The sequence below is a fragment of the Oncorhynchus masou genome, chromosome 27 (assembly GCF_036934945.1).
Source record: "Oncorhynchus masou masou isolate Uvic2021 chromosome 27, UVic_Omas_1.1, whole genome shotgun sequence".
Lineage (NCBI taxonomy): Eukaryota > Metazoa > Chordata > Actinopteri > Salmoniformes > Salmonidae > Oncorhynchus > Oncorhynchus masou.
This window is the reverse complement of record NC_088238.1, coordinates 51,465,529-51,489,644: the sequence shown is the minus strand read 5'-3', so window position 1 is coordinate 51,489,644 and position 24,116 is coordinate 51,465,529. Positions and strand designations below refer to the sequence as shown.

At 41.3% G+C, this 24,116-nt stretch overlaps 1 protein-coding gene across 1 annotated transcript; it reads left to right on the top strand.

The window, feature by feature from the left end:
• Nucleotides 1–7,237: 7,237 nt before the first annotated feature.
• On the top strand, nucleotides 7,238–22,754 carry LOC135516376 (phospholipid scramblase 2-like). The gene is made up of 8 exons (XM_064940642.1): nucleotides 7,238–7,382; nucleotides 12,361–12,441; nucleotides 14,527–14,891; nucleotides 15,048–15,090; nucleotides 15,216–15,436; nucleotides 18,736–18,897; nucleotides 19,102–19,263; nucleotides 19,420–22,754. Exons 2-8 carry the CDS (start codon nucleotides 12,429–12,431, stop codon nucleotides 19,477–19,479), a joined length of 1,026 nt encoding a protein of 341 aa, XP_064796714.1. The 5' UTR covers nucleotides 7,238–7,382; nucleotides 12,361–12,428; the 3' UTR covers nucleotides 19,480–22,754.
• Nucleotides 22,755–24,116: the final 1,362 nt, after the last annotated feature.

The following is a 24,116-nucleotide window of genomic DNA, read 5'->3' as shown; positions in this document are numbered from 1 at the left end:
GTTATGGCTCCCTCTAATGTTCCATGTACATACACGCAGTCTATTACCTGCCATTGTATCTTGACCATTCAATATCCAGACTGAATCCTACTGTAAAAGTGGGGTGGTACCTTTTTCCATGTGTTGAACTCTCCTCTATCTCACCGAGCATAAACAAACGATATGAACCCTGAACTCGAACTATACTAAACGCCAAAATTAAACATGCAAAGATCCAAAAGGGGGTTTCCCCACTAGCTAACATGCAGGGGATTTCAACTTTCCAATGTAGACTCTTAAGTCCGCATTGCCACTCAATAGCCTCATCCTTTATATATATGGAAATGAAAATCAATAGAAGAAGATTGAGGCTCTTCCACCTAAAACCAAGCCTGGGCACCAATATAGATTCACACATATCTCAGCCTGAGCTATAGCGGCAGGTACTTTAGCAAGAAAAATAATAAAGATAAGAATATTACTGAACCGGAGCACGTGAGAACTCACACCACTGTTTCATGATCAGATTCAAATAAAAATAAAAAGGTTATCCAATGCTGCAGAGGTGCAGCTTAAAGTTATTTACCCGAGAGAGTCAATAAACGCACCACCCTCTTCAAGTGTGTAGAGTTTTTTAGGCGATCCGTTGACCATAATCTTCAATGTGGCCGGGTACAGCAGTGCGTAGTCCATCTTCACAGTCTCTTGAGTCGAGCCTTCGCCTCATCAAACGCTTTGCGTCTTCGTACAACCGCTGTGGAATAATCATTAAAGAATGAGACCTTTGGACCTTTACGTTGACTACCATCAGAGCCGATGTTTCTAGCCGCATCCATGACGCGCTGCTTGTCGGTGAAGTTGTGGAACTTTATAACCACCGACAGTGGGTGCTGGTTGGGACCGGGCATCGGTGCATGAGAGCGATGGGCTCTGTCCAGCTTCACACGACCAGCCTTAGTGTCCATTTGTTGGTAGCCAGGGATCCATTCCTAAAATTCTTTTACTGAACGTGTCCCTTCAGAGTTTTCCGGGAGTCCCGAATATTGCATCTGCGTCCTCGATTATCCAAGTCGTCAATGTGCTCCGCCATTTCGTGCACCTGTTTCTCAAGTGCTTTTATCTTAGTGTCCATAGATGTAGCTGAAGTTTCCACTGTAGCAATTCTTCCTTCTGCCTCATCAACACGTTTGACAACCCTCTGCAGTTCAGCTGAATGGCCTGCTATTGCTTCCAAGACCGTTCTTATCTTAACATTGGTCACTTTAGTAATGTTATCAGTCATCTTTTGAATCACCAGGTCCATTGTGCCTGGATACGCAATGGTGTTAGCTTCGCTAACGTTAGCGAGCTCCTCCTGCACATCTACAGGGATGGTGATTTTGGTCGAGTTCTTAGTAGTTCTGTTGGGCCTGTTGTCAGAGATTTTTGAGAAATAGCCGTCAAGACTCATTGTATGATATCTTATTTAGCCAATTCTACCACTTTTTCAAGCTAGGAGATTAATGTAAGAATATACATTTACGAATGCCACGGGAGCTCGCTGAAACACAGTGTTCTCTCTATGGTGCCATTTTGTCCCCCCCCAAATGGCTTCTTAATAGCTTCTATCTCCAAGCCATAAGACTACTCAACAGCTAATCAAATGACTACCCAGACCCCCTTTTTACGCTGCTGCTACTCTCTGTTAATGATCTACTCTCTGTTTATTATCTATGCATAGTCACTTTAACTCTACCTACATGTACATATTACCTCAATTACCTTGACTAACAGGTGCCCCAGCACATTGACGCTGTACCGGCACCTTCCTGGTCTTTGTAATGGAATCTGTGTTGGAAATTCAATGCTCAGCTATGGGACCTTACAGATAACTGTTGTGTGGGTACAGAGATGAGGTAGTCATTAAGAAAATCCTGTTAACCAATGTTATTGCACACACGCTGAGTCCATGCAACTCATTATGTGACTTGTTAAGCAAAGATTTACTCCTGAACGTATTTAGGCTTGCCATAACAAAGGCATTGACTACTTATTGACTCAAGACATTTCAGTTTGAATTAATATGTAAAAATTGCAAAAAAACTAATTTCACATTATATGATGGGGTACTGTGCGTAGGCCAGTGACACAAAATCTAAATTTAATATATTTTAAATTCAGGCTGTGACAAAACAAAATGTGGAAAAAGTCAAGGGGTGTGAATGTTCTGAATATTAAGGTGGACATGTCCCCCCATCCCCCATGGCAATTTTGCCTAAGAATCACAGAGTGTGTATGTCTCTGATCTCAATAGCACTGATTAAGAAATTGATGAACAGTTGACAGGATAAAAATATTACTATAGGTCATAGGTCAACTACAGTATCAGGCTGCATACATGCCATGTGGTGTGAATGTTTTTACATTTTATTTATCTCTCAGTCATTTGTAACCTGTTGATCCTGAGACCGTTTCCCCTCAAAATTCAGTTAACTTTAAAAAATTGCGTGCAGGTTGCTTTGTGTAAAATCAGCCTTTGTGGAATGACATAATGCACCATTGGGGCTGATGATTAAATACAGTTGACGTCGGAAGTTTACATACATCTTAGCCAAATACATTTAAACTCAGTTTTTCACAATTCCTGACATTTAATCCAAGTAAAAATTCCCTGTCTTAGGTCAGTTAGGATCACCACTTTATTTTAAGAATGTGAAATGTCAGAATAATAGTAGAGAGAACGACTTATTTCAGCTTTTATTTCTTTCATCACATTCCCAGTGGGTCAGAAGTTTACATACACTCAATTCTAATTTGGTAGCATTGTCTTTAAATTGTTTAACTTGGGTCAAACGTTTTGGGTAGCCTTCCACAAGATTCCCACAATAAGTTGGGTGAATTTTGGCCCATTCTTCCTGACAGAGCTGGTGTAACTGAGTCAGGTTTGTAGACCTATTTGCGTCCAAGCTTTAACTTCCTGACTGATGTCTTGAGATGTTGCTTCAATATATCCACATAAGGGCACCCGTCCCTCCTGCTGCAAAACACCCCCACAACATGCTGCTGTCACCCCCTTGCTTTACGGTTGGGATGGTGTTCTTCGGCTTGCAAGCATTCCCCTTTTTCCCCTGAACATAACGATGGTCATTATGGCCAAAGAGTTCTATTTTTGTTTCATCAGACCATAGGATATTTCTCCAAAAAGTACACAATCTTTGTCCCCATATGCAGTTGCAAACCATAGTCTGGATTTTTTATGGCTAGATTGGAGCAGTGGCTTCTTCCTTTGCTGAGCGGCCTTTCAGGCTATGTCGATATAGGACTTGTTTTACTGTGGATATAGATACTTTTGTGCCTGTTTCCTCCAGAATCTTCACAAGGTCCTTTGCTGTTGTTCTGGGATTGATTTGCACTTTTCGCACCAAAGTACTTTCATCTCTAGGAGACAGAACGCGTCTCCTTCCTGAGCGATATGATGGCTGCGTGGTCGCATGGTGTTTATACTTGCGCACTATTATTTGTACAGATGAACGTGGTACCTTCAAGCTTTTGGAAATTGCTCCCAAGGATGAACAAGACTTCCTGCCATCCAGGACCTCCATACCAGGCGGTGTCAGAAGAAGACCCTAAAAATGGTCAATAACTCCAGCCACCCTAGTAATAGACCGGTTTCATCACTGTCCGGTATGGCAACTGCTCGGCATCCGGCCGTAAGGCGCTACAGAAGATAGTGCGTACAGACCAGTACATCACTGGTGCCAAGCTTCCTGACTTCCAGGACCTATATGCTAGGCGGTGTCAGAGGAAGGCCCAAAAAATTGTCAAAGACTCCAGTCACCCACGTCATAGACTGTTCTCTCTGCTACCCCACAGCAAGCAGTACCGGAGCACCAAGTCTATGTCCAAAAGGCTCCTTAATAGCTTCTACCCCAAACCATAAAACTGCTGAACTATTAATCAAATGGCTACCCGGACTATTTGCATTAACACGCTCCCCCCCCCCTTGTCCCCTCTTACACTGCTGTTACTCACTGTTTATTATCAATCAATCAAATTTATTTATAAAGCCCTTTTTACATCAGCCAATGTCGCAAAGTGCTATGCAGAAACCCAGCCTAAATCCTCAAAACAGCAAGCAATGCAGATGTAGAAGCATGGTGGCTAGGAAAAACTTCCTAGAAAGGCAGGAACATAGGAAGAAACCTAGAGAGGAACCAGGCTCTGAGGGGTTGCCAGTCCTCTTCTGGCTGTGCGAGTTGAGATTATATAACAGTACATGGCCAAGATGTTCAAACGTTCATAGATGACCACTAAGGTCAGATAATAACTGTGGTTGTAGAGGTTGCAACAGGTCAGCACCTCAAGAGTAAATGACAGTTGGCTTTTCATAGCCGAGCATTCAGAGTTAGAGACAGCAGGTGCGGTAGAGAGAGAGAGTCGAAAACAACAGGTCTGGGACAAGGTAGCACGTCGGGTGAACAGGTCAGGGTTCCATAGCCACAGGCAGAACAGTGAAAGTGGAGCAGCAGCACCACCAGGTGGACTGGGGACAGCAAGTAGTCATTAGGCCAGGTAGTCCTGAGGCATGGTCCCAGGGCTCAGGTCCTCTGGGTGGGGAGGGAGAGGGAGAGAATTAGATGGAGCATACTTAAATTCACACAGGACAACAGATAACACAAGAGAAATACTCCAGACATAGCAGACTGATCCTAGCCCCCCAACACATAAACTATTGCAGTATAAATAATGGAGGCTGAGACAGGAGGGGTCAGGAGACATTGTGGCCCCGTCCGACGATACCCCCAGACAGGGTCAACCAGGCAGGATATAACCCCACCCAATTTGCCAGAGCACAGCCCCCAAAGCACTAGATGGATATATTCAAACCACCAACTTACTACCCTGAGACAAGTATAGCCCACAAAGATATCCCCCACGGCACAAACCCGAGGTTTGCGCCAAACCCGGACAGAAAGATCACGTCATTGACTCAACCCACTCAAGTGACGCACCCCTCCTAGAGATGGCATGGAAGAGCACCAGTAAGCCAGTGACTCAGCCCCCGTAAAAGGGTTTGAGACAAAGAATCCCGGTAAAGAAAGGGGAGCCGGCCAGGCAGAGACAGCAAGGGTGGTTCGTTGCTCCAGTGCCTTTTCGTTCACCTTCACACCCCTGAGCCAGACTACACTCAATCATAGGAACAACTGAAGAGATGAGTCTCCAATAAAGACTTAAAGGTCGATGGACAGGCAGACCGTTCCATAAAAATAGAGCTCAATAGGAGAAAGCCCTGCCTCCAGCTGTTTGATTATCTATGGATAGTAACTTTACCCCTATCTGCATGTACAAATTACCTCAACTAACCTGTACCCCCGCACATTGACTCAGTATCGGTACCCCCTGTATATAGCCTCATTATTGTTATTTTATTGTGTTACTTTAGTTAGTACTTTTGTTTATTTAGTAAATCTTTTCTTAATTCTATTTTTTTTAAACAGCATTGTTGGTTAAGGGCTTGTAAGTAAGCATTTCACGGTAAGGTCTACTACACCTGTTGTATTTGGAGCATGTGACAAATAAAAATGTATTTGATTTGATAACATGTTCTATCCACAACGATAATAGCCTATAGCAGGGATCATCAACTAGATTCAGCCGCGGAACGATTTCTTCTTGAGCGGATGGTCGGGGGCCAGAACATTATTTCAAATAATTTGTCGACTGAAAATTGACCTTGCCCACATTTTCATATGATCACGTGTCTCTCTATTATGCGTGAAAATACATTTTAGTCACTCAGCAGATGTTCTTATCCAGAGCAACTTACATGAACAATTAGGTTTAAGTGCCTTACTCAAGAGCAGACTGATTTTTCACCTAGTCGGCTCATAGATTCAAACCAGCAAGCGTTCAGTTACTGGCCCAGTGGTTACTGGTCCAGCACTCTTAGTCACTTGGCTACCTGCCCCCCAGATTTCCTAAATTAAAATCACTTGGAGTTGATTACCTGGTGGTTTTACAGTTTTTTTATGTCCAACAATGAAAATTCTACAGAAAACTTGGGGGGACAAATATAGGCCTACAGGCTATTAGCCCATAATTGAGTCGACATCGCCCTCTTGTGGATGTTGCTTTTTTGTCAAAGTTGAGAAAATGTTAATGGCGTAATCAGTTGATGAAAAACATAAAAACCTGTCGAAATGTAACCCTTACACGTCGACCTAACTTTGAGAGGATTCTGAAGGAATCAGTGTTAATTGTAAAAAGTAACCTATTATTATTATTATGATAAGGCACGAGAAAATACTGTATATTCTCTTCAGCAGATACCACTACACTACATTGTAGCCGCAGTCGAAGAGCGTCGCTGCAATGTTTCACTTTACAGTGCTCGTTACCTCGATGTATGTGCGCCTTACAAATGTTCTTGTCTACTGAAAATTGTCAGGCTGTTTACAGGGTCGTTTCTGACAAGTATTATGCTGCATTCATAACCAAGTGGGAAGGTGGTAATTACCAGCTGTGAAGTCGCGAAACCAATTGGATGCATTCAGCGTTTTGAACTTGTTGAGAAATGCTGATTGGCTAATGACCCACGAGCTACGTCAATAATGAACTAAAAGTAAAGATATCATGTTTGTAAACAAATTAGCTCTCAAAAATCATATAAATAGATAGCTTTAAAAAAATGTTTTGTTGCATTTAACTGCAGAAAATGCTGCTATCGAGGTCATTTCATTAGTAGGTGCGTCAAAGGGCAGCATGTGGGTTGCTAGGGCAGCAAGAGGTTGGAGCTCAGTTATGATAGACACGTTTCCCAATATTATAATTACCAGTTGAGGGACATTGAAGTGGATTTTTCTCAGTCATATGTGGTAAAAAGCTTAACACCTTCCCACTTGGTTATGAACGCAGCATTAACCTATGTTTTCCTCCACTTTTTCCGCAAACCAGGGCTATGCTAAATTATACTTAAATCATTTCTTTGCCACATTGAATACTCTAAGAATAAGAAGGTATTGAAATCAATTGATACTCTTAAGCTTTTCAAATTTTTTTGAACGTAAAAATCCTGTATGTGTTTATGATGTTTTGTTACATTTTTTTTAAGAAGGATGTATAGATTTTAATTAAATATTTGCATTTTTCATAAAAAAAATAGGGAATTGCAATAATAGTAATAATACAAAAGTTTAGTACGAAAATGTTCTCGAACGTTGCAGAAAGAAATACCACAAAAGGTTGCCTCCTTTCAATTATGGGTCTTGTGGCAGCACCTAAAGGGGCGGGGTATCGAAAAGAAGACGAATGTAGCTGATAGCAAACAAGACTGGCAAGCAAGTAGGAATTTTCCTACTATTCCAATTGTCCTCAGTTTTTCGGGCCAAGAACCACCAAACATCGCCTTTTTGGTCATCTGAAAGGTAAGACATTCCAGCCTTCTCCCTCCCTTACTTTCACTAATGTAAAGACAACGGACTACAAAGGTTAGCAAATTTGTTTGGTGTTCAACATGATTGAAAACATTAGGCTACAACCTTTTCTTCAGTGTTTCTGGAGGTATTGAACAATGGAAAATATAGCCCATTGTACAGTGTTCATATTAGCAATACTAACGATCAACATTTGCAGCAACAATAGCACAAAGTTCCATCGAAAGTAGTGCTGAGCGATTTATCAAAATGTCGGTTAATATTTCAGTTTTAAAAACAACTTATTGACCAACGTCTGTTCAACTACTTGAATCCCATTTAATATTTTACATTGTGGAACGTTCAAGGAAACGATGCTGTACTGAATAACCAGTTGAACAACGGGGAGGGATTGGGGAACGCTCTTTAAAATGTAAAAAAAATATATATATATATATAACAACTAATAATAATAATAACTAACTAATATCTAAAAGCAAAAGAGGTATAGAGGTACATGCATAAACTATTTACATTGCCAGGAATCCTAAACAAACAAATCATATTCATTACTAATACAAGTTTTAATTGCCTTTGTTTTTCTTTTTAGTTAGTGGTGCCATTGTTTACTAATTTATAAAGTGAAAAGTTAGGTTTTGAATTAGACCATTTGTGAATATGAAATTTACCTAGTATTGTTAGCAGTTTAATTAAATATGCTATGTCAATTTATGAAATAAATCATATCAAAACCATTGTAGTACAACCGGTTCTATTGTTTTGTAACAATTCTGTATGTCAATCCAAAACATTCTACAATAAATAAAGGCAAAATGGTCTCCTTCTCCATTCCACAGAAATCAGTTATTCAGCTTGAATCTTTCCAGAACATGTTTCACATGATAAATTATATGTAACATTAAATTATACTTCCTTTACTTTGTTACTGATACAATATTTGCTAGCAATTTTCCATGCTTTCCCGCATTGTATATCGCCAAGATATTTGACCAAAATAATCTTGCTGAGGGAATTGTATCACAAACAATATTCCTAATCTGTTTATTACATTTCTTTGATGTTAATATTGCCAATGAATATTTTAATGTAAATCTATGCTACTTACATCAACCACAGAGGAATTTAAAAGAGATACAGCCCCCTGGGGGAACGCTGTCAGCATGGCCACTCCGCTTTTATGCTCGTCACTCATTGCTTCAATCCACACCTTGCCACTTCCACCGACCGGGAGCAAATATACCTCAAGTCTGTTCAAGAACCGTTTTGGGGAAACAACGTGTCGGTCAGTACAAACTTTTCCGCAACGTAGCAAAAGTTCTAGTGAACTGAACACACCTCAGACCAAGCCGGAACTGTGCAATCCTAGTAGTAGCGAGTTGTAGTTTCCAACAGGCCAATATTCGTATCTATATAGTTTAGCACAGCAAACATGGTAATTTAAACCTCTTAAATGTCAAGTCCCCATATTTTCTTTATTATTTGTGTTCATTCAATTCAGTCTGGGCTGAGAACGGTAGCCCCCATCTGCAAAAGCATGGTTGGCTATTGATTTGTGCCTTCAAATCTTTGGTATGACTTACTACCATATATTGGCAAACAACTTTATAAGGCCAGGCCAAGCCGATGACCTCATTTCAAGATGGCTGCTATATGTTGAGATATATATGTGTGTGTATATACATACACACACACACACAGAAAGCCGGGACTCCACCGATCATGAGTATATCTTATTTGTCTGCCTGTGACCGACCATTATTGATAATCAGCCCCCAGAGTCAAAATGTTTATTTTACACAACGTTTTCAGCTAACTTTTTACAAGGTAAGCTTAGATCCGGTCGGTCTTTGCGCTATTGCTACATGGGGGCGTTACATATGAACAAATCTAGCCTATGATATCTGATGCATGACTTAATGGCAGCATAGATTGTCTTTGTGCATCAAAAATATGATGTTGCCTGCTTACGCTCTATATCCCCTGTCTGCCCATCTGGACAAGAGAAATACCTATGTAATAGAGGGTGACCGATTTTAATTAGGGCCATTTCAAGTTTTCATAACAATCGTCATTTTTGGACACACCGATTACACTGCACTCCACGAGGAGACTGCGTGGCAGGTTGTCTACCTGTTATGCGAGTGCAGCAAGGAGCCAAGGTAAGGTGCTAGCTAGCATTAAACGTATCTTTATAAAAAAACAATCCATTTTAACATAATCACTAACACATGGTTGATGATATTACTAGTTTATCTAGCTTGTCCTGCGTTGCATATAATCAATGCGGTGCCTGTTCATTTATCATTGAATCACAGCCTACTTCGCCAAACAGGTGATTTAACAAGCGCATTCGTGAAAAAAAGCACTGTCGTTGCACCAATGTGTACCTAACCATAAACATCAATGCCTTTCTTAAAATCAGTACACAAGTATATATTTTTAAACCTGCATATTTAGTTAATATTGCCTGCTAACATGAATGTCTTTTAACTAGGGAAATTGTGTCACTTCTCTTGAGTTCTGTGCAAGTAGAGCCAGGGTATATGCAGCAGTTTGGGCCGCCTGGCTTGTTGCGAACTAATTTGCCAGAATTATGACATAACATTGAAGGTTGTGCAATATTTAGACTTATGGATGCCACCCGTTAGATAAAATATGTAACGGTTCCGTATTTCACTGAGAGAATTAATGTTTTGTTTTTGAAATGATAGTTTCCGGAATTGACCATATTAATGACCTAAGGCTCGTATTTCTGTGTTATTATAATTAAGTCTATGATTTGATAGAGCAGTCTGACTGAGCCGTGGTATGCAGCAGCAGGCTCGTAAGCATTCATTCAAACAGCACTATCAACTCAGAGATTAGGCTGGCAATACTAAAGTACCTATTAGAACATCCAATAGTCAAAGGTATATGAAATACAAATGGTATAGAGAGAAATAGTCCTATAATAACTACAACCTAAAACTTCTTACCTGGGAATATTGAAGACTCATGTTAAAAGGAACCACCAGCTTTCATATGTTCTCATGTTCTGAGCAAGGAAATTAAGCGTTAGCTTTTTTACATGGCACATATTGCACTTTTACTTTTTTTCTCCAACACTGTTTTTGCATTATTTAAACCAGGGATTGAAAATATGTAATAGCACTAATTTACAGACATATGCCACTTTGGAGAGGTTTTGGGATACTTGGAAATGTCCCGTGACCTCACCTGACACCACTTACTAAAACATCTGCCCATTTCTAGTTGTTAGGTCAATCAATCCCATTTTTTTCTGATATTGTTCACATGTTGTGGAAGCCATCTGATTGCGTTTCCAGCGCTAGTCATCAATAATTCACTTATAGCTTGTCAATGAAAGATGACTTTCAAAATTAAAAATAAATGTTAGTGTGCTTGATCTTGTGTGTTCTGAATTGTATATCCTATCTTCAGATCATTTCCTCATCTCCCAGATGTCGCCTTTCCAAATCTACCACGTTTTTGCACTCAGAAAGTATCCAGACCCCTTTGCTTTTTTCACATTTTATGTTAAAGCCTTACTCTAAAATTGATTAAATTACTTTCCCCCCCTCAATCTACAAACAATAGCCCATAATGAGAAAGTGAAAACAGTATTCAGACCCTTTGCTATGAGACTCAATTGATTTCCGGTGCGTCCTGTTTGCATTGATAATCCTTGAAGTTTCTACAACTTGATTGGAGTCCACCTGTGGTAAATTTAATTGATTGGACATGATTTGGAAAGGCACACACCTGTCTATATCAGGTCCCACAGTTGACAGTGCATGTCAGAGCAAATTTCAAGCCATGAGGTCGACGGAATTGTCCGTAGAGCTCTGAGACAGGATTAGGTCGAGGCACAGATTTGGGGAAGACTACCCAAGAACAGTGGCCTCCATTCTTAAATGGAAGAAGCTTGGAACCACCAAGACTCTCTTCCTAGAGCTGGCCGAACTGAGCAATCGGGGGAGAAGGGCCTTTGTCAGGGAGGTGACCAAGAACCCGATGGGCACTCTGCCACAGCTCTAGAGTTTCTCTGGGGAGATGTGAGAACCTTCCAGAAGGACAACCGTCTCTGCAGCACTCCACCAATCAAGCCTTTATGATAGCTGCCCACGGGAGCCACTCCTCGGTAAAATATACATGACAGCCCGCTTGGAGCCAAATAGCACCTAAAGGACACTGACCTGAGAAACAAGATTCTCTGGTCTGATGAAATCAAGATTGAACTCTGCTCTGAATGCCAAGTGTCACATCATGAGGAAACCTGGCACCATCCCTACGGTGAAGCATGGTGATGGCAGCATCATGCTGTGGGGATGTTTTTTCAGTGGCAGGGACTGGGAGTTTAGTCAGGATCGAGGGGAAAGATGAATGGAGTGGAGTACAGATCCTTAATGAAAACCTGTTCCAGACAGTTCACCTTCAAACAGGACAACGACCCTAAGCACACAGCCAAGAGAATGCAGGAGTGGCTTTGGGACAAAGCTCTGTGTCCTTGAGTGGTAGAAAATGGTTGATCTCTGACTCATCACACCTATCCTCCAGTGGAGGCTTAATGGGAGGAGCAATAAGAGGACAGGCTCATTCCAATGGCTGGAATGGAATAAATGGAACATAGTCAAATGTGGTTTCCATGTTTGATACCATTCCAGCCATTACAATGAGTCTGTCCTCTTATTGCTCCTCCCACCAGCCTCTACTGATATCCCCTAAACACCTTGAGTCCTCAAAGAAGGACTTAGTGTGTGTGTACTGTGTATCATCAACCATGTTGCCCAACCACATGCTTTTTGAACATAGTGGCAAATTCACTTATGTATGTTTAGGATTTTATGTTCGAGAATATTAGAGGAGAAAGTTCCCTTTTTTTAATAGCGGCCTTGTTGTGAATAGATTGTCTAGAACAGTGGACATGTTTAGTGTCATTCACCCCCCTCATTTTCTCTTTGTCTCATAGTGATCCCGGTAGTGGACAACAGAGGAAGTCTGCCTGCTTTCCCCTTTGCGTCCAGTAACTAAGTCATCATGTCAGCCCCAGGTAATGTTTTCTTCTCTACGTCTCTGTTGCTTTAGATATTATACTGTGTTGTTGCGATGTCCTCATAAATTGCGTCTTTGCATATCTTTTTGCATGTGTTAATGTGATTCTGTTTGCCACCACTAACTTGTGAGTGACTTTTGTTTGGTTGTCTTCTGAATAAATGGATAACTTCACCTACTCCACATTCCTCGAGCCCGCCACTGAAACCTTATCCTCCCCAAAAGTGTTCAAATAGAGAGGATGTTTGAAATGTCACACTTTCAAAGAATCCCCCCCCCCCACACATATATCTTTAATGAATTAAAATGTTGATACATTTTAAATACATAATGACTAATGTTCTTTGTATGCCCCAAAAATATTCCCATTTTGTGTTTTTCCATTCGGTTGTTTACAAAAGGAAAACGTGCTAACATCCTATCCTATGGACCTTCCCATTCTTGTTGTAGGTGTGTCTGTAATCTGGGGGAAATTTCTCAGTAAAAAGCTAGTTAACTTGGTCTGTTTTCCTTCCTTGGAAGTAGTGATTGGTATACTATTCAGTGGGTTGCTCTGCTCACATCTCTTATTTTTCAGATGCTGGTTAAAAAAGGCCAATTCAATGTAAAATGACACCTGCACTGTGATTCATACAACCCCCAAATGATGTCTTCCTATAAAGGGAGATATTTGTCACAGGCACTACTTTTTAAGAGGGCATCTCCTACCAGGTTGCAGCCAGGAAACAAGACACTCCATTACTGTCTGTCTGACTGGCTGCATTCTTCCATTTACCAGTCAAATGACTAGCAAAATACATTAGGGACTCATGTTAGGAGCCTTTGTTTGTCTCTACCCTGACCGTCCCACAATAACTTGTTTAACCACTGTTGAGTCAGGGTACTGGCCTGCTAACAGACAGACATTTTCAGCCTGGGAACTGAGGTTAACTTATGTGTGGTGAGTTTGATCGTAAATAAGGAAATACGCTTGTCTGTAATAGTCTGCTTTTAACATGCCCAGTCAGATTTCAATTTGATTTTTTACATCTCCTAATGCTCTGACAGTATAGTGTATATGAACCTTGAGGTAATACAAAAGTTGTGTTGAGAAAGAGGAATATAAAAACAAATACACCTCCTTCCACTGTGTGTCTGGGTGGGTGTGGGCAGCAGTTCACACCAACCCATAGACATGTGGATGTTGGTTCACTGAGGTGTCAACACAGACGTGGTGTGTATTTATGAAACCACTGATGGGCAGGAAGTGTTCTAGTAACTGTCAAACATGTCTTCTAGATATTATAAACAAACTACTTTAGTACATTAGTTATACACCTTAACAAGCAACTGTTTTTCTTAACTTTACAAACCAGAAACCGGTTTTATCTGACCGACATGGTGGCTGAATGCTTGCTCTGACAGGACTGTTGTTGATGGTGTTTTTTAACACACTTTTTGCATGGGTTATATTTATGATTGCAGTTTTACTTCCCAACATTGCAGTCAGACAGATTTGAATGTTATTTTCCTGTAGCCATACTGAATGTCTTGTCTGTATAGCAGTCCAGCCACTGCCTGATGAGAATAGTAAGCAGTGCTAGAGATGCTTTTACTGGAATTAGATTCTGAGCAGGAGGAGAGCAGGCCTACTGCTGATTATTGGCAACAAATCCCTAATTTTCCTGTTGCACCATAGTGCAATACCCCCCACCCCCCCAGGATTTGTATAATGTTATTTCAAAGTATTCGAGATAAGAATTTGAAACCAGAGCTTGGCGTATAAAAGGCTGACTATGTTGATGTGAACTGTGTACGACGATTATTGCGATAATCATGTGGCGACTGAGTTTGCTGGATACAATACTTTTGTTCCTTGCAGTTTCCATTGAAACGGGTGTGGTGTTGGGAATCCATTTTGTCTAACAATACAGCCCACTTTTGTTAAGCAAAAGAGTCATTTATTTTATGTAGAATCTCCAATACACTTCATGAGCCACCAGTTCTCACACCCCCCATACTTGCGTCTATAACTCCAAATTCATGTATAGCTTTTTATTTATATGAATATATTGTCAACATGAAAATACTTGTTTCCTCCTAGGTTACCCATCCCCTCACCAAAGTCCTGGAAGTTACTCCATGGCCCCTTACCCTGTTCCTCAGGTGGGGTATGGTGACCCTAACCAAGCTCCACCACCGGTTGGCTTCCATATGGGCTACAACCACCAACAACCCCAGCCAGGCCACCCAGTTATGTACCAGCCTGGACCAGTAGGCCAGGGCCCAGGTCCTATGCCCATGCCTGAATATGGTGCACCTCAGATGGGTCCTAGCCCAGGCTATGGTGGTCCCATGCCCGGGCCCGAATACAGTGCTCCTAACTCAGGGCCTCATGCAGCCATCTCCCCAGCCCCTGCAGGAGTTGTGCCAGTCGGCGTTCCACCTGGTTTGGAATACCTAACACAGGTAGGTTAGGCTGGGGAGGAGTGACATAACAGGTTGTAAAATCCACTGATTTCACCAACATCATCTGTTGTCACAGTGTACATGCTGGGGTTTTTCTTCCATTCTCTCTCTTTCCATATCTATCGCTATCTCTATTCTGTGTTTTCCATGTTTCAGATTGACCAGATCCTTATACACCAAAAAGTGGAGTTGCTGGAAGGTGAGCTTGCCCGTCTTCTCTTAGTATAGAGAGATCAGGATGAAAGGTGATAAACTGTGGTCATTTTAAACTCTCCTCTCTCACCATCCCCTTCCCCTCTTCTCCCTCTGTTTTCCTCTCCTCAGCGTTCATCGGCTTTGAGACCAACAACCAGTACGAGATCAAGAACAGCCTGGGTCAGAAGATCTACAAGGCCAAAGAGAAGAACGACTGCTGCACGCGCAACTGCTGCGGCGCCCTGCGCAGTTTCGACATGAAGATCAAGGACAACATGGACCGCGAGGTCATCCGCCTCATACGACCCTTCCGCTGTGCCTCCTGCTGGTGCCCCTGCTGCCTGCAGGAGGTATGTTGGCGTGCTGAACACTGACACATCTCATTACTTTGACTATATAAACAGGACCCCAACCATGAGATAGATAGATATATATATATATCTATCCCTCATGGTTGGGGTCCTGTTTATATATATATCTATCCCTCATGGTTGGGGTCCTGTTTATATATATATATCTATCCCTCATGGTTGGGGTCCTGTTTATATATATATATATATATATATGAGATAGAGAGAGATGAAAAAGTATTTGATCCCTTGCTGATTTTGTACGTTTGCCCACTAACAAAGAAATGATCAGTCTATCATTTTAATGGTAGGTTTATTTGAACAATGTGAGACAGAATAACAACAAAAGAATCCAGAAAAACGCATGTCAAATGTTATAAATTGATTTGCATTTTAATTAAGGAAATAAGTATTTGACCCCTCTGCAAAACATGACTTAGTACTTGTTGGCAAAACCCTTGTTGGCATTCAGAGGACAGACTTTTCTTGTAGTTGGCCACCAGGTTTGCACACATCTCAGGAGGGATTTTGTCCCACTCCTTTTTGCAGACGCTCTTCAAGTCATTAAGGTTTCGAGGCTGACGTTTGGCAACTTGAACCTTCAGCTCCCTCCATAGATTTATGCGATTGGCTAGGCCACTCCAGGACCTTATGCTATGGGGGCGCTATTTCATTTTTGGATGAAAAACGTTCCCGTTTTAAACAAGATATTTTGTCACAAAAAGATGCTCGACTATGCATATAATTGATAGCTTTCGAAAGAAAACACTCTGACGTGTCCAGAACTACCAAGATATTTTCTGTGCGTGCCCTAGAACGTGAGCTTCAGGCAAAACCAAGATGAGACGGCATCCAGGAAATGAGCAGGATTTTTGAGGCTCTGTTTTCCATTGTCTCCTTATATGGCTGTGAATGCGAGAGGAGTAAGTCTGTCGTTTCCCCAAGGTGTCTGCAGCATTGTGACGTATTTGTAGGCATATCATTGGAAGATTGACCATAAGAGACCACATTTACCAGGTGTCCGCCCGGTGTCCTGCGCCGAAATTGGTGCGCAAAAGTCAGCTGCAAGTATTTTTCCATGGAATTTAGAGAAGAATGCAAGCTTCCACGAACAATATATCAATGAAGAGATATGAGAAAAAACACCTTGAGGATTGATTCCAAACAACGTTTGCCATGTTTCGGTCGATATTATGGAGTTAATTCGGAAAAAGTTTGACGTTGTAGGTGACTGAATTTTCGGTTCGTTTCGGTAGCCAGATGCGATGTACAAAACGGAACGATTTCTCCTACACACAGACGCTTTCAGGAAAAACTGCGCATTTGGTATGTAACTGAGTGTCTCCTCATTGAAAACATCCGAAGCTCTTCAAAGGTAAATTATTTTATTTATTTGGTTATCTGGTTTTTGTGAAAATGTTGCGTGCTAAATGCTACTCAAAATGCTAAGCTAGCTTAGCATACTCTTACACAAATTAGTCAATTTCTATGGTTCAAAAGCATATTTTGAAAATCTGAAATGACAGTGTTGTTAAGAAAAGGCTAAGCTTGAGAGCAGACGCATTATTTTCATTTTATTTGTGATTTTCAGAAATCGTTAACGTTGCGTAATGCTAATGAGCCTGAGGCTTTAGTCACGATCCCGGATCCGGGATGGGGAGTTTCAAGAGGTTCTGTGCTTCTTCTTGAGCCACTCCTTTTATGCCTTGGCTGTGTGTTGGGTCATTGTCATGCTGGAATACCCATCCACGACCCATTATCAATGTCCTGGCTGAGGGAAGGTTCTCACCCAAGATTTGACTGTACATGGCCCTGCCCATCGTCCCTTTGATACGGTGAAGATGTCCTGTTCGCTTTGCAGAAAAACACCCGCAAGGCATAACGTTTCCAACCATGTTTGATGGTGGGGATGGTGTTCTTGGGGTCCTAGGCAGCATTCCTCCTCCTCCAAACACGGTGAGTTGAGTTGATGCCAAAGAGCTCCATTTGTCTCATTTGACCACAACACTTTCACCCAGTTGTCCTCTGAATCATTCAGATGTTCATTGGCAAACTTCAGACGGGCATGTATATGTGCTTTCTTGAGCCGGGGGACCTTGCGGGTGCTGCAGGATTTCAGTCCTTCACGGCGTAGCGTGTTACCAATTGTTTTCTTGGTGACTGGTCCCAGCTGCCTTGAGATCATTGACAAGATCCTCCCGTGTAGTTCTGGGCTGATTCCTCACCGTTCTCATGATCATTGCAACTCCACGAGGTGAGATCTTGCATGGAGCCCCAGCCCGAGGGAGATTGACAGTTCTTTTTGTGTTTCTTCCATTTGCGAATACTCTCACCAATGGTTGTCACCTTCTCACCAAGCTCCCTTTAAGAGTGTGCTCCTAATCTCAGCTCGTCACCCATGTAAAAGACACCTGGGAGCTAGAAATCTTTGATTGAGAGGGGGTCAAATACTTATTTCCCTCATTCAAATCCAAATCAATTTATAACATTTTTGACATGTGTTTTTCTGTATTTTTTGTTGTTGCTGTTATTCTATCTCTCACTGTTCAAATAAAACTACCATTAAAATTATAGACTGATCATTTCTTTGTCAGTGGGCAAACGTACAAAATCAGCAGGGGATCAAATACTTTTTTCCCTCATTGTGTGTGTGTATATATACACACACACACACACACACAAGAAATATCATTAGGTTGAGTCTTAATATATTGGTTTATTTACCTTCAGGTTAGCATTGTACATACAACTTTGCTAAAAAAAAAAGTGGTAATAAAAGCATGCAAACTATTGGACTGGAAGCCATTTTGGATTGTCCTAACATCTCCCCAGTCCCTGTGCTTTGTAAATACTCAATGACACTGACTGGTCCTTTGTCAGTCCAAACCCTATGACTGTCTTGATCTGGTGCCATCACTTCATCTTTTAAGCTCTCTGTTGAATCCCATTGCTGGTACGCTAACTACAGTACATTCCCATGAGATGTCAACGTCCATTCTGACTGCAATTTCACACTTTAATTCAGCATCTATGGAGACATAGCCTGTTACCATGTGAAGAATGGTACCTTTGTCTTTGCAATGGTTGCTAAGCCAATAGAATACACCAATGCACCTCTCAAATCAGTGCCCTATTTCATGTCGACGCAAGCTTTGCAGTAACCAAAGCACCTGCTATTTCAAGCCACAATGTAAGGACCGAAGCCTGTTTTTAAAAAATTTTTTTATTTATTTATTTTTAAATAAAGTATTTTTAAGCACGTTCAAATATCTTTAGTTTTCGATGCATGTGTCCCTCAGCTCGAGGTCCAAGCCCCGCCTGGCACTACCATAGGCTATGTGTCCCAGGACTGGAACCCCTGTGTGCCCAAGTTCTCCATCAAGGGTGCCAACAAGGAGACCGTGATGAAGCTGGAGGGACCCTGCTTCGCCTGCAACTGCTGTGGGGATGTCAACTTTGAGGTGAGGGGGTTAACCCGGGGGTTAAACCACTTCATGTCATCCAATGGAGGCACTTGGGAGTTAAGCTTCCATCGGGTTGACTATTTTTCTCCACCAAATATAAATCCACCTTGACATCTCTAGTAGACCAGAAACGATGGCTGCTTATCAGGCAAGGTGGAAAATTAGTATTGTATTAAAGTCTACACCCATCTAATCCTTTAGCTGACGGGGAAAGATGGAGGCAAGCCCATCGGCCGCATCAGTAAGCAGTGGAGTGGCCTGCTAAAGGAGGTCTTCACTGACACAGACAACTTTGGCATCCAGTTCCCCTTGGACATGGACGTCAAGATGAAGGCCGTGCTCATGGGCGCCTGCTTCCTCATTGTGAGTCCACCTGTTTGAATAAAGATATATTCGATTCAAATGTAGATTTTTCTAATCACAGAACTTGATGAGTAACACCTATCACTGAGCTAATAAGATGTGCAGTTGTTGGAGGAAATTTCGTTGACATTTTCTTTCCTCTATTTCGCTTCATAGGATTTCATGTTCTTTGAGAAGGTTGGCGACATGAACCAGCGCAACACAGTCTTCTCGTAACAAAGGAAAAAGGAGGGAAAGACAGAGCGCTTGATTCAATGCACTCTGTTTTTCAGTTCCTGTTCGGAACCCACTTTATTTCAGATTCCGGATGAAACTTCTTCCTTATTCCAAAGCTTAGAGGAAGCTGCCATTCCATGCCAGTCCCAGAACTCTTTGTGTGAAACAGCATGAGACCTTATCTGACGATGAGCTTTCCTTTGCATCAAAATTGCCTTTCTGGACTGTTTCTATCCGTCCAAATGTAAGAATCGGGAAGTTTTTTCTTCTTTCTCTTTGTTATCTGTATGTGTGGGTTTCAGTACAGTATAGATGGGAAAGTACCAGTTATATATCAACCTAAATTGACATGCTTAAGATAACCACCTGAATACCATAATGTTTAAGTAGAAATATTAGACTCTACATTTTGCGATTTCTGTTTTGCATTGATATATTTAGCATCAACATGTCCTTCATAAACCAAATGTATATGTTAATACATGTCCATCTTTCTAAACTTGAAGCAGCCATCAAATGTATTACTGTAGTGATCTAGGCAATTTCATGATTTAGTCTAGTACTTCTAAACAGATTGTAGAATTTGCATGTACAATACTATAGTAACTATACCAGCTATGGTGTTATTAGCTCCTGTATCATATTTTGTAAGACGATCATGCACATAACCATACAAAGTATACTTATGCGCTATGGTGAAAACTAGTCGTTTGAAAGACTGGGACACTACCAGTAGTGGGAGAAGGCTCATTTTGACTAGGAATGCTTGTGCTAAATGTGTAGGAAAATGAGATAGTTGCAGATATGTTTATGTATTCTAAAGTGCTCTTTCTCTAGCCTCGTCTCATACAGTATGTGTAACTATGTTGTCATGCCACACAGCGTTGGCTATAGCACATGCAGTAGGGATCAACGAGGCGACTCTTTCCCTGCCTCTTTTCTCTTGGCTTGTATCCCTGACTTTGTGCAGTGTGCATGGTCTTTTCTGTTGCCTTGGAGACTGTCACTCCTTTTTCGTCTCTAGAGATGAAATCTGTGCCAGTAGAAACTGAAAGGAAGAGGGCGTGGTGAGAGGGGGAAACCGGAAAAAGAAATGTGGGTAGTTAGAAGGAAATAGTGGGTGGGAGAGAACATTACTGAGCATTGAGGTCAGGCGGTTAGCCTCTTGACAGCCTGGAAAATAAGAGTCAGGGAAACGCTTTACTTTCCTGTGTAACCATGCTATTATATTAGTGAGATGATGCCTTACCAATTGTGTTGGGAAGTATACTGTACTCATCCGGCATATATCCTTAATGGTTGTTTAACAGATTTGAATGTCTGTTTCAATGTCCACTTGCATACTACTAAGAATGCATGGCTAATACATTAATTCATTATAAGTAGTATGCTAGTATGGACATTGGCACGTTACCATGTGATTGGCAGGAGTATATTAACAGATCAGTGGAACTGTGGCGCAAATGTTGCGAAGAACAGTCGTCCTTGGAACAAAGCGTTAAGTCTTTAACCTTTATTTCACTTATTGGTGTGTCTCAAGTTACCATAGAGATGGATAGAGGACTCTTGTGCCCCAAAGCCTGTTTTAGAATGGGCAGTGCCATTGACTTTCACCAGTTGAAGTAGTTAACGGGGTGGGACTTCATATGGGTTAAGGAAGGATCACATAATTCCATCTGGGTCATCAGGAGGGATCAGCCAGTTAATTATACTCGTGAGAAAACATTCCACAGCTGCAGGTGACAGTAAATTGCAAATATTTGCTTTATACCTGTTTAAACACATTCCAGGTTGCAGTACCCTTTCAGTTTGTTTACCAACTCATAGAAGGAGTAGACAAATAAATTTGACTGCTTTAAAGAGTGACTGCCTTTTAAGAAGCAAGGAGTACCTTTGAAAACAGCATCCATATGAGTAAGTTATTCTAGTGCCAAAATTGACTACAAAGTGTAAATAGGATTATTTTGGTCATAAAGTCAGTCTCGTCTAAAACTGAGTTTGGAACAACGGGTAAATTAATGTTGGGATTTGATGATGTCCATTTGCCCACTAACATGGGGTGAACAGCTTCATTGATTTGCTCTCTATCCAATAAGCATAGACAGTGAGACAGACCTGTCCAGCAGCTCTGACTTAAAGTAAGACGACACGTCACATATTTTACTTGCGGAATACTGAATACTTTTGGTCAGGAAACACACCTCCAAGACTGAAATCACATTTTTTTTCTAATGAGCAACAGAAAAAAATGTGCTAATCGATGTGTTCAGTAGCTCTTTAATGGAGATGCCCATGCGCTCACAGATGCCATATCACAAATGCCAGAATGGGACAGATACAAAGAAGAGTCCTCTATCATAGTCCTCTATGGTCTAAATGGATATTGTGTCCCTCAATGGGGTGGGGCTGTGGTTCACAAAAGTGCCTTTTCACATCCCAACTATCTTCACTGTCAAAATGTCAATTGTTTCCCTATTGTAAATGTACTACTTTGGGCTAAATGGGGAGTAGGGAGCCATTTTGGACACAAAGTATCTGTTGATGACTTCTCCAAAGCCACTATCATGAAGCATTGAAATAGTGTCATATTGCTGTGTTTCAATTTAATATAGGCTATACTTTATAAAATGTGAGATTGTATTATTGCCATTAATGTGCTCTGTATGCGATAGCTTAATGTTCTGTTTGTGTGTAAGCATGACCCCTATCAAGGAAATAGCCAATGGATGTGTTTCTAGTGCATTTCCTATGTTTAATGATTGTAAAATGCAATCATTAAAAATAACCTCTGTGAGCTCCATCTTGCTAGCTATTATTTTGTATTTTATTCAAGTGGATAGGGTAGTGAAATATGAAGTGATGTAGGTCTATGTCAAATTGGCGTTTTACGTACAGACGTGTTGAGGTGAACATTTGAAAATCGTGGGAGGCAACCTGGATGTCTAGAGGCTGCATTGTTTGTGGATAGTGCTTGGTGTGTGCATTAGGCAAATATGTCACATTTAAATGCTTTGGGGCAAGTGGCGATGTTTTGTACCATTTTTGTTTCTGATCATTTTCCTGGGAAACTTTTCCAAATGTTATGTTTTGTCTTTTTTTACATACAAAAACCCTCACTCCATTGTTTGTCAAAATAAATGGCAGATTGACTAAGAGAACCAATCTTGTTCTGAGGCAGAAACTAATGTGATTGGGAGATTGCTTGCATAAAAGTAACCAATCTCCACCCGGAGGTTTTATATTATACTGCAACTAATTAAACCTACACCTCAGTCTTTCCTTGTTTTGTTTTTTTGTCCTGTCCTCACCTTCTGGAACCATTAGCAGGAAATATTTTGCTCTCATTGAAGCCTCTGGTTCTCGTGTTGTTTTTTTGAGAACAGGAGGAAAGGACATGCAATATTTGTCCAACCTCAGTTAATTTCAAAGTTGGGGTGGGATTCAATCCCAACCGAGTAGGAGCTCACTTGACATTTAGAGGTAGTTTCCAGAGTCGACATCTACAGCATTAAACCTTGAATGCCATCTCAGCATTGTTGACAGCGCTTAGACAGTATTTGTCAACAAAAGCCTGGCTCCGGTGTTTGACCTTTCATCAAGGAAGTTGTGTGTTCTGCTTCTGACCAGGAATAAATGTGTGAAGGAATAAGTGGCACAGGTGTAAGGAGCTTGCCTCTGAGTCCTGATGTGGGTTAGATCCCAGGCTCGGCACTTGAGTGTGGTTGTGTTGACTTTGCAGGGGTTGGAAGACTAATGGGGGTTCCCCGATAACCACTGCTCATGACTGTTTTGGAGTTGCATGGGGGAAACCCAAAACCTCTTGGTTGAAAGGCAGGGAGACAAGCCATGAGCCAGCCAGTGCCTTCTTCATACAAGTTGCACATCTGTTTGTAGCTTTAAAATTGACACAGAACTAAATGGACTACTTTAAAGAGTGACTGCCTTTAAGAAGCAAGGAATACCTTGAAAACAGCATCCATATGAATCAGGTTATTCTAGTGCCAAAATTGACTACTACTACAAAGTGTAAATATAATTATTTTGGTCAGTCTCGTCTAAAACTGAGTTTGGAACATCTGTGCATCACAACAGGTAAATGGGTTGGAATTTGATTTGATGATGTTCATTTGCCCACGAACATGGGGTGAACAGCTGTGGTGATTGCTCTCTATCCAATAGCATAGACAGTGAGACAGACCTGCCCAGCAGCTCCGACTTTAAGACAACACGTTGCATATTTTACTTCTGAAATACTGCACCAAACACCTTAAATGTAAAATTGTGCAAAAACAACAAAAATAATTAGATAGCAACGTTGAATAAAGCAACGGTAAGGTTTAAACCCATAACCTTTTTTTTAAGGAAAGGGTAGGAGCTAGGGAAGGAGACTAGGGGAAATAATGGAATTGGGCCCATGACTTTAAAAAATGTTGGGTGGAGACTGGTGAAAGAGAGAAGAAAAGCCTGTAAGGCAGGATACATTTTTCCAATTAGTAACACATGTCATTTATTTAACAGGGCTTCATAAACACTGCTCTCCACCCCACCCTCAGTGGCCTAGCTCTCTCTGGCACTCACAAAACCTAGGCCGGGATTCAATCCAATCGCAGGTTAGAGACATTGCGGTTTTGAAAGGA

What these genes read in the sequence shown, in the direction of transcription:
- LOC135516376 (XM_064940642.1), top strand. An exon ending in GTTTGGAATACCTAACACAG is followed by an intron (nt 14,892 to 15,047) that starts GTAGGTTAGGCT and finishes TCCATGTTTCAG; the next exon opens with ATTGACCAGATCCTTATACA. An exon ending in TGGGCGCCTGCTTCCTCATT is followed by an intron (nt 19,264 to 19,419) that starts GTGAGTCCACCT and finishes TTCGCTTCATAG; the next exon opens with GATTTCATGTTCTTTGAGAA.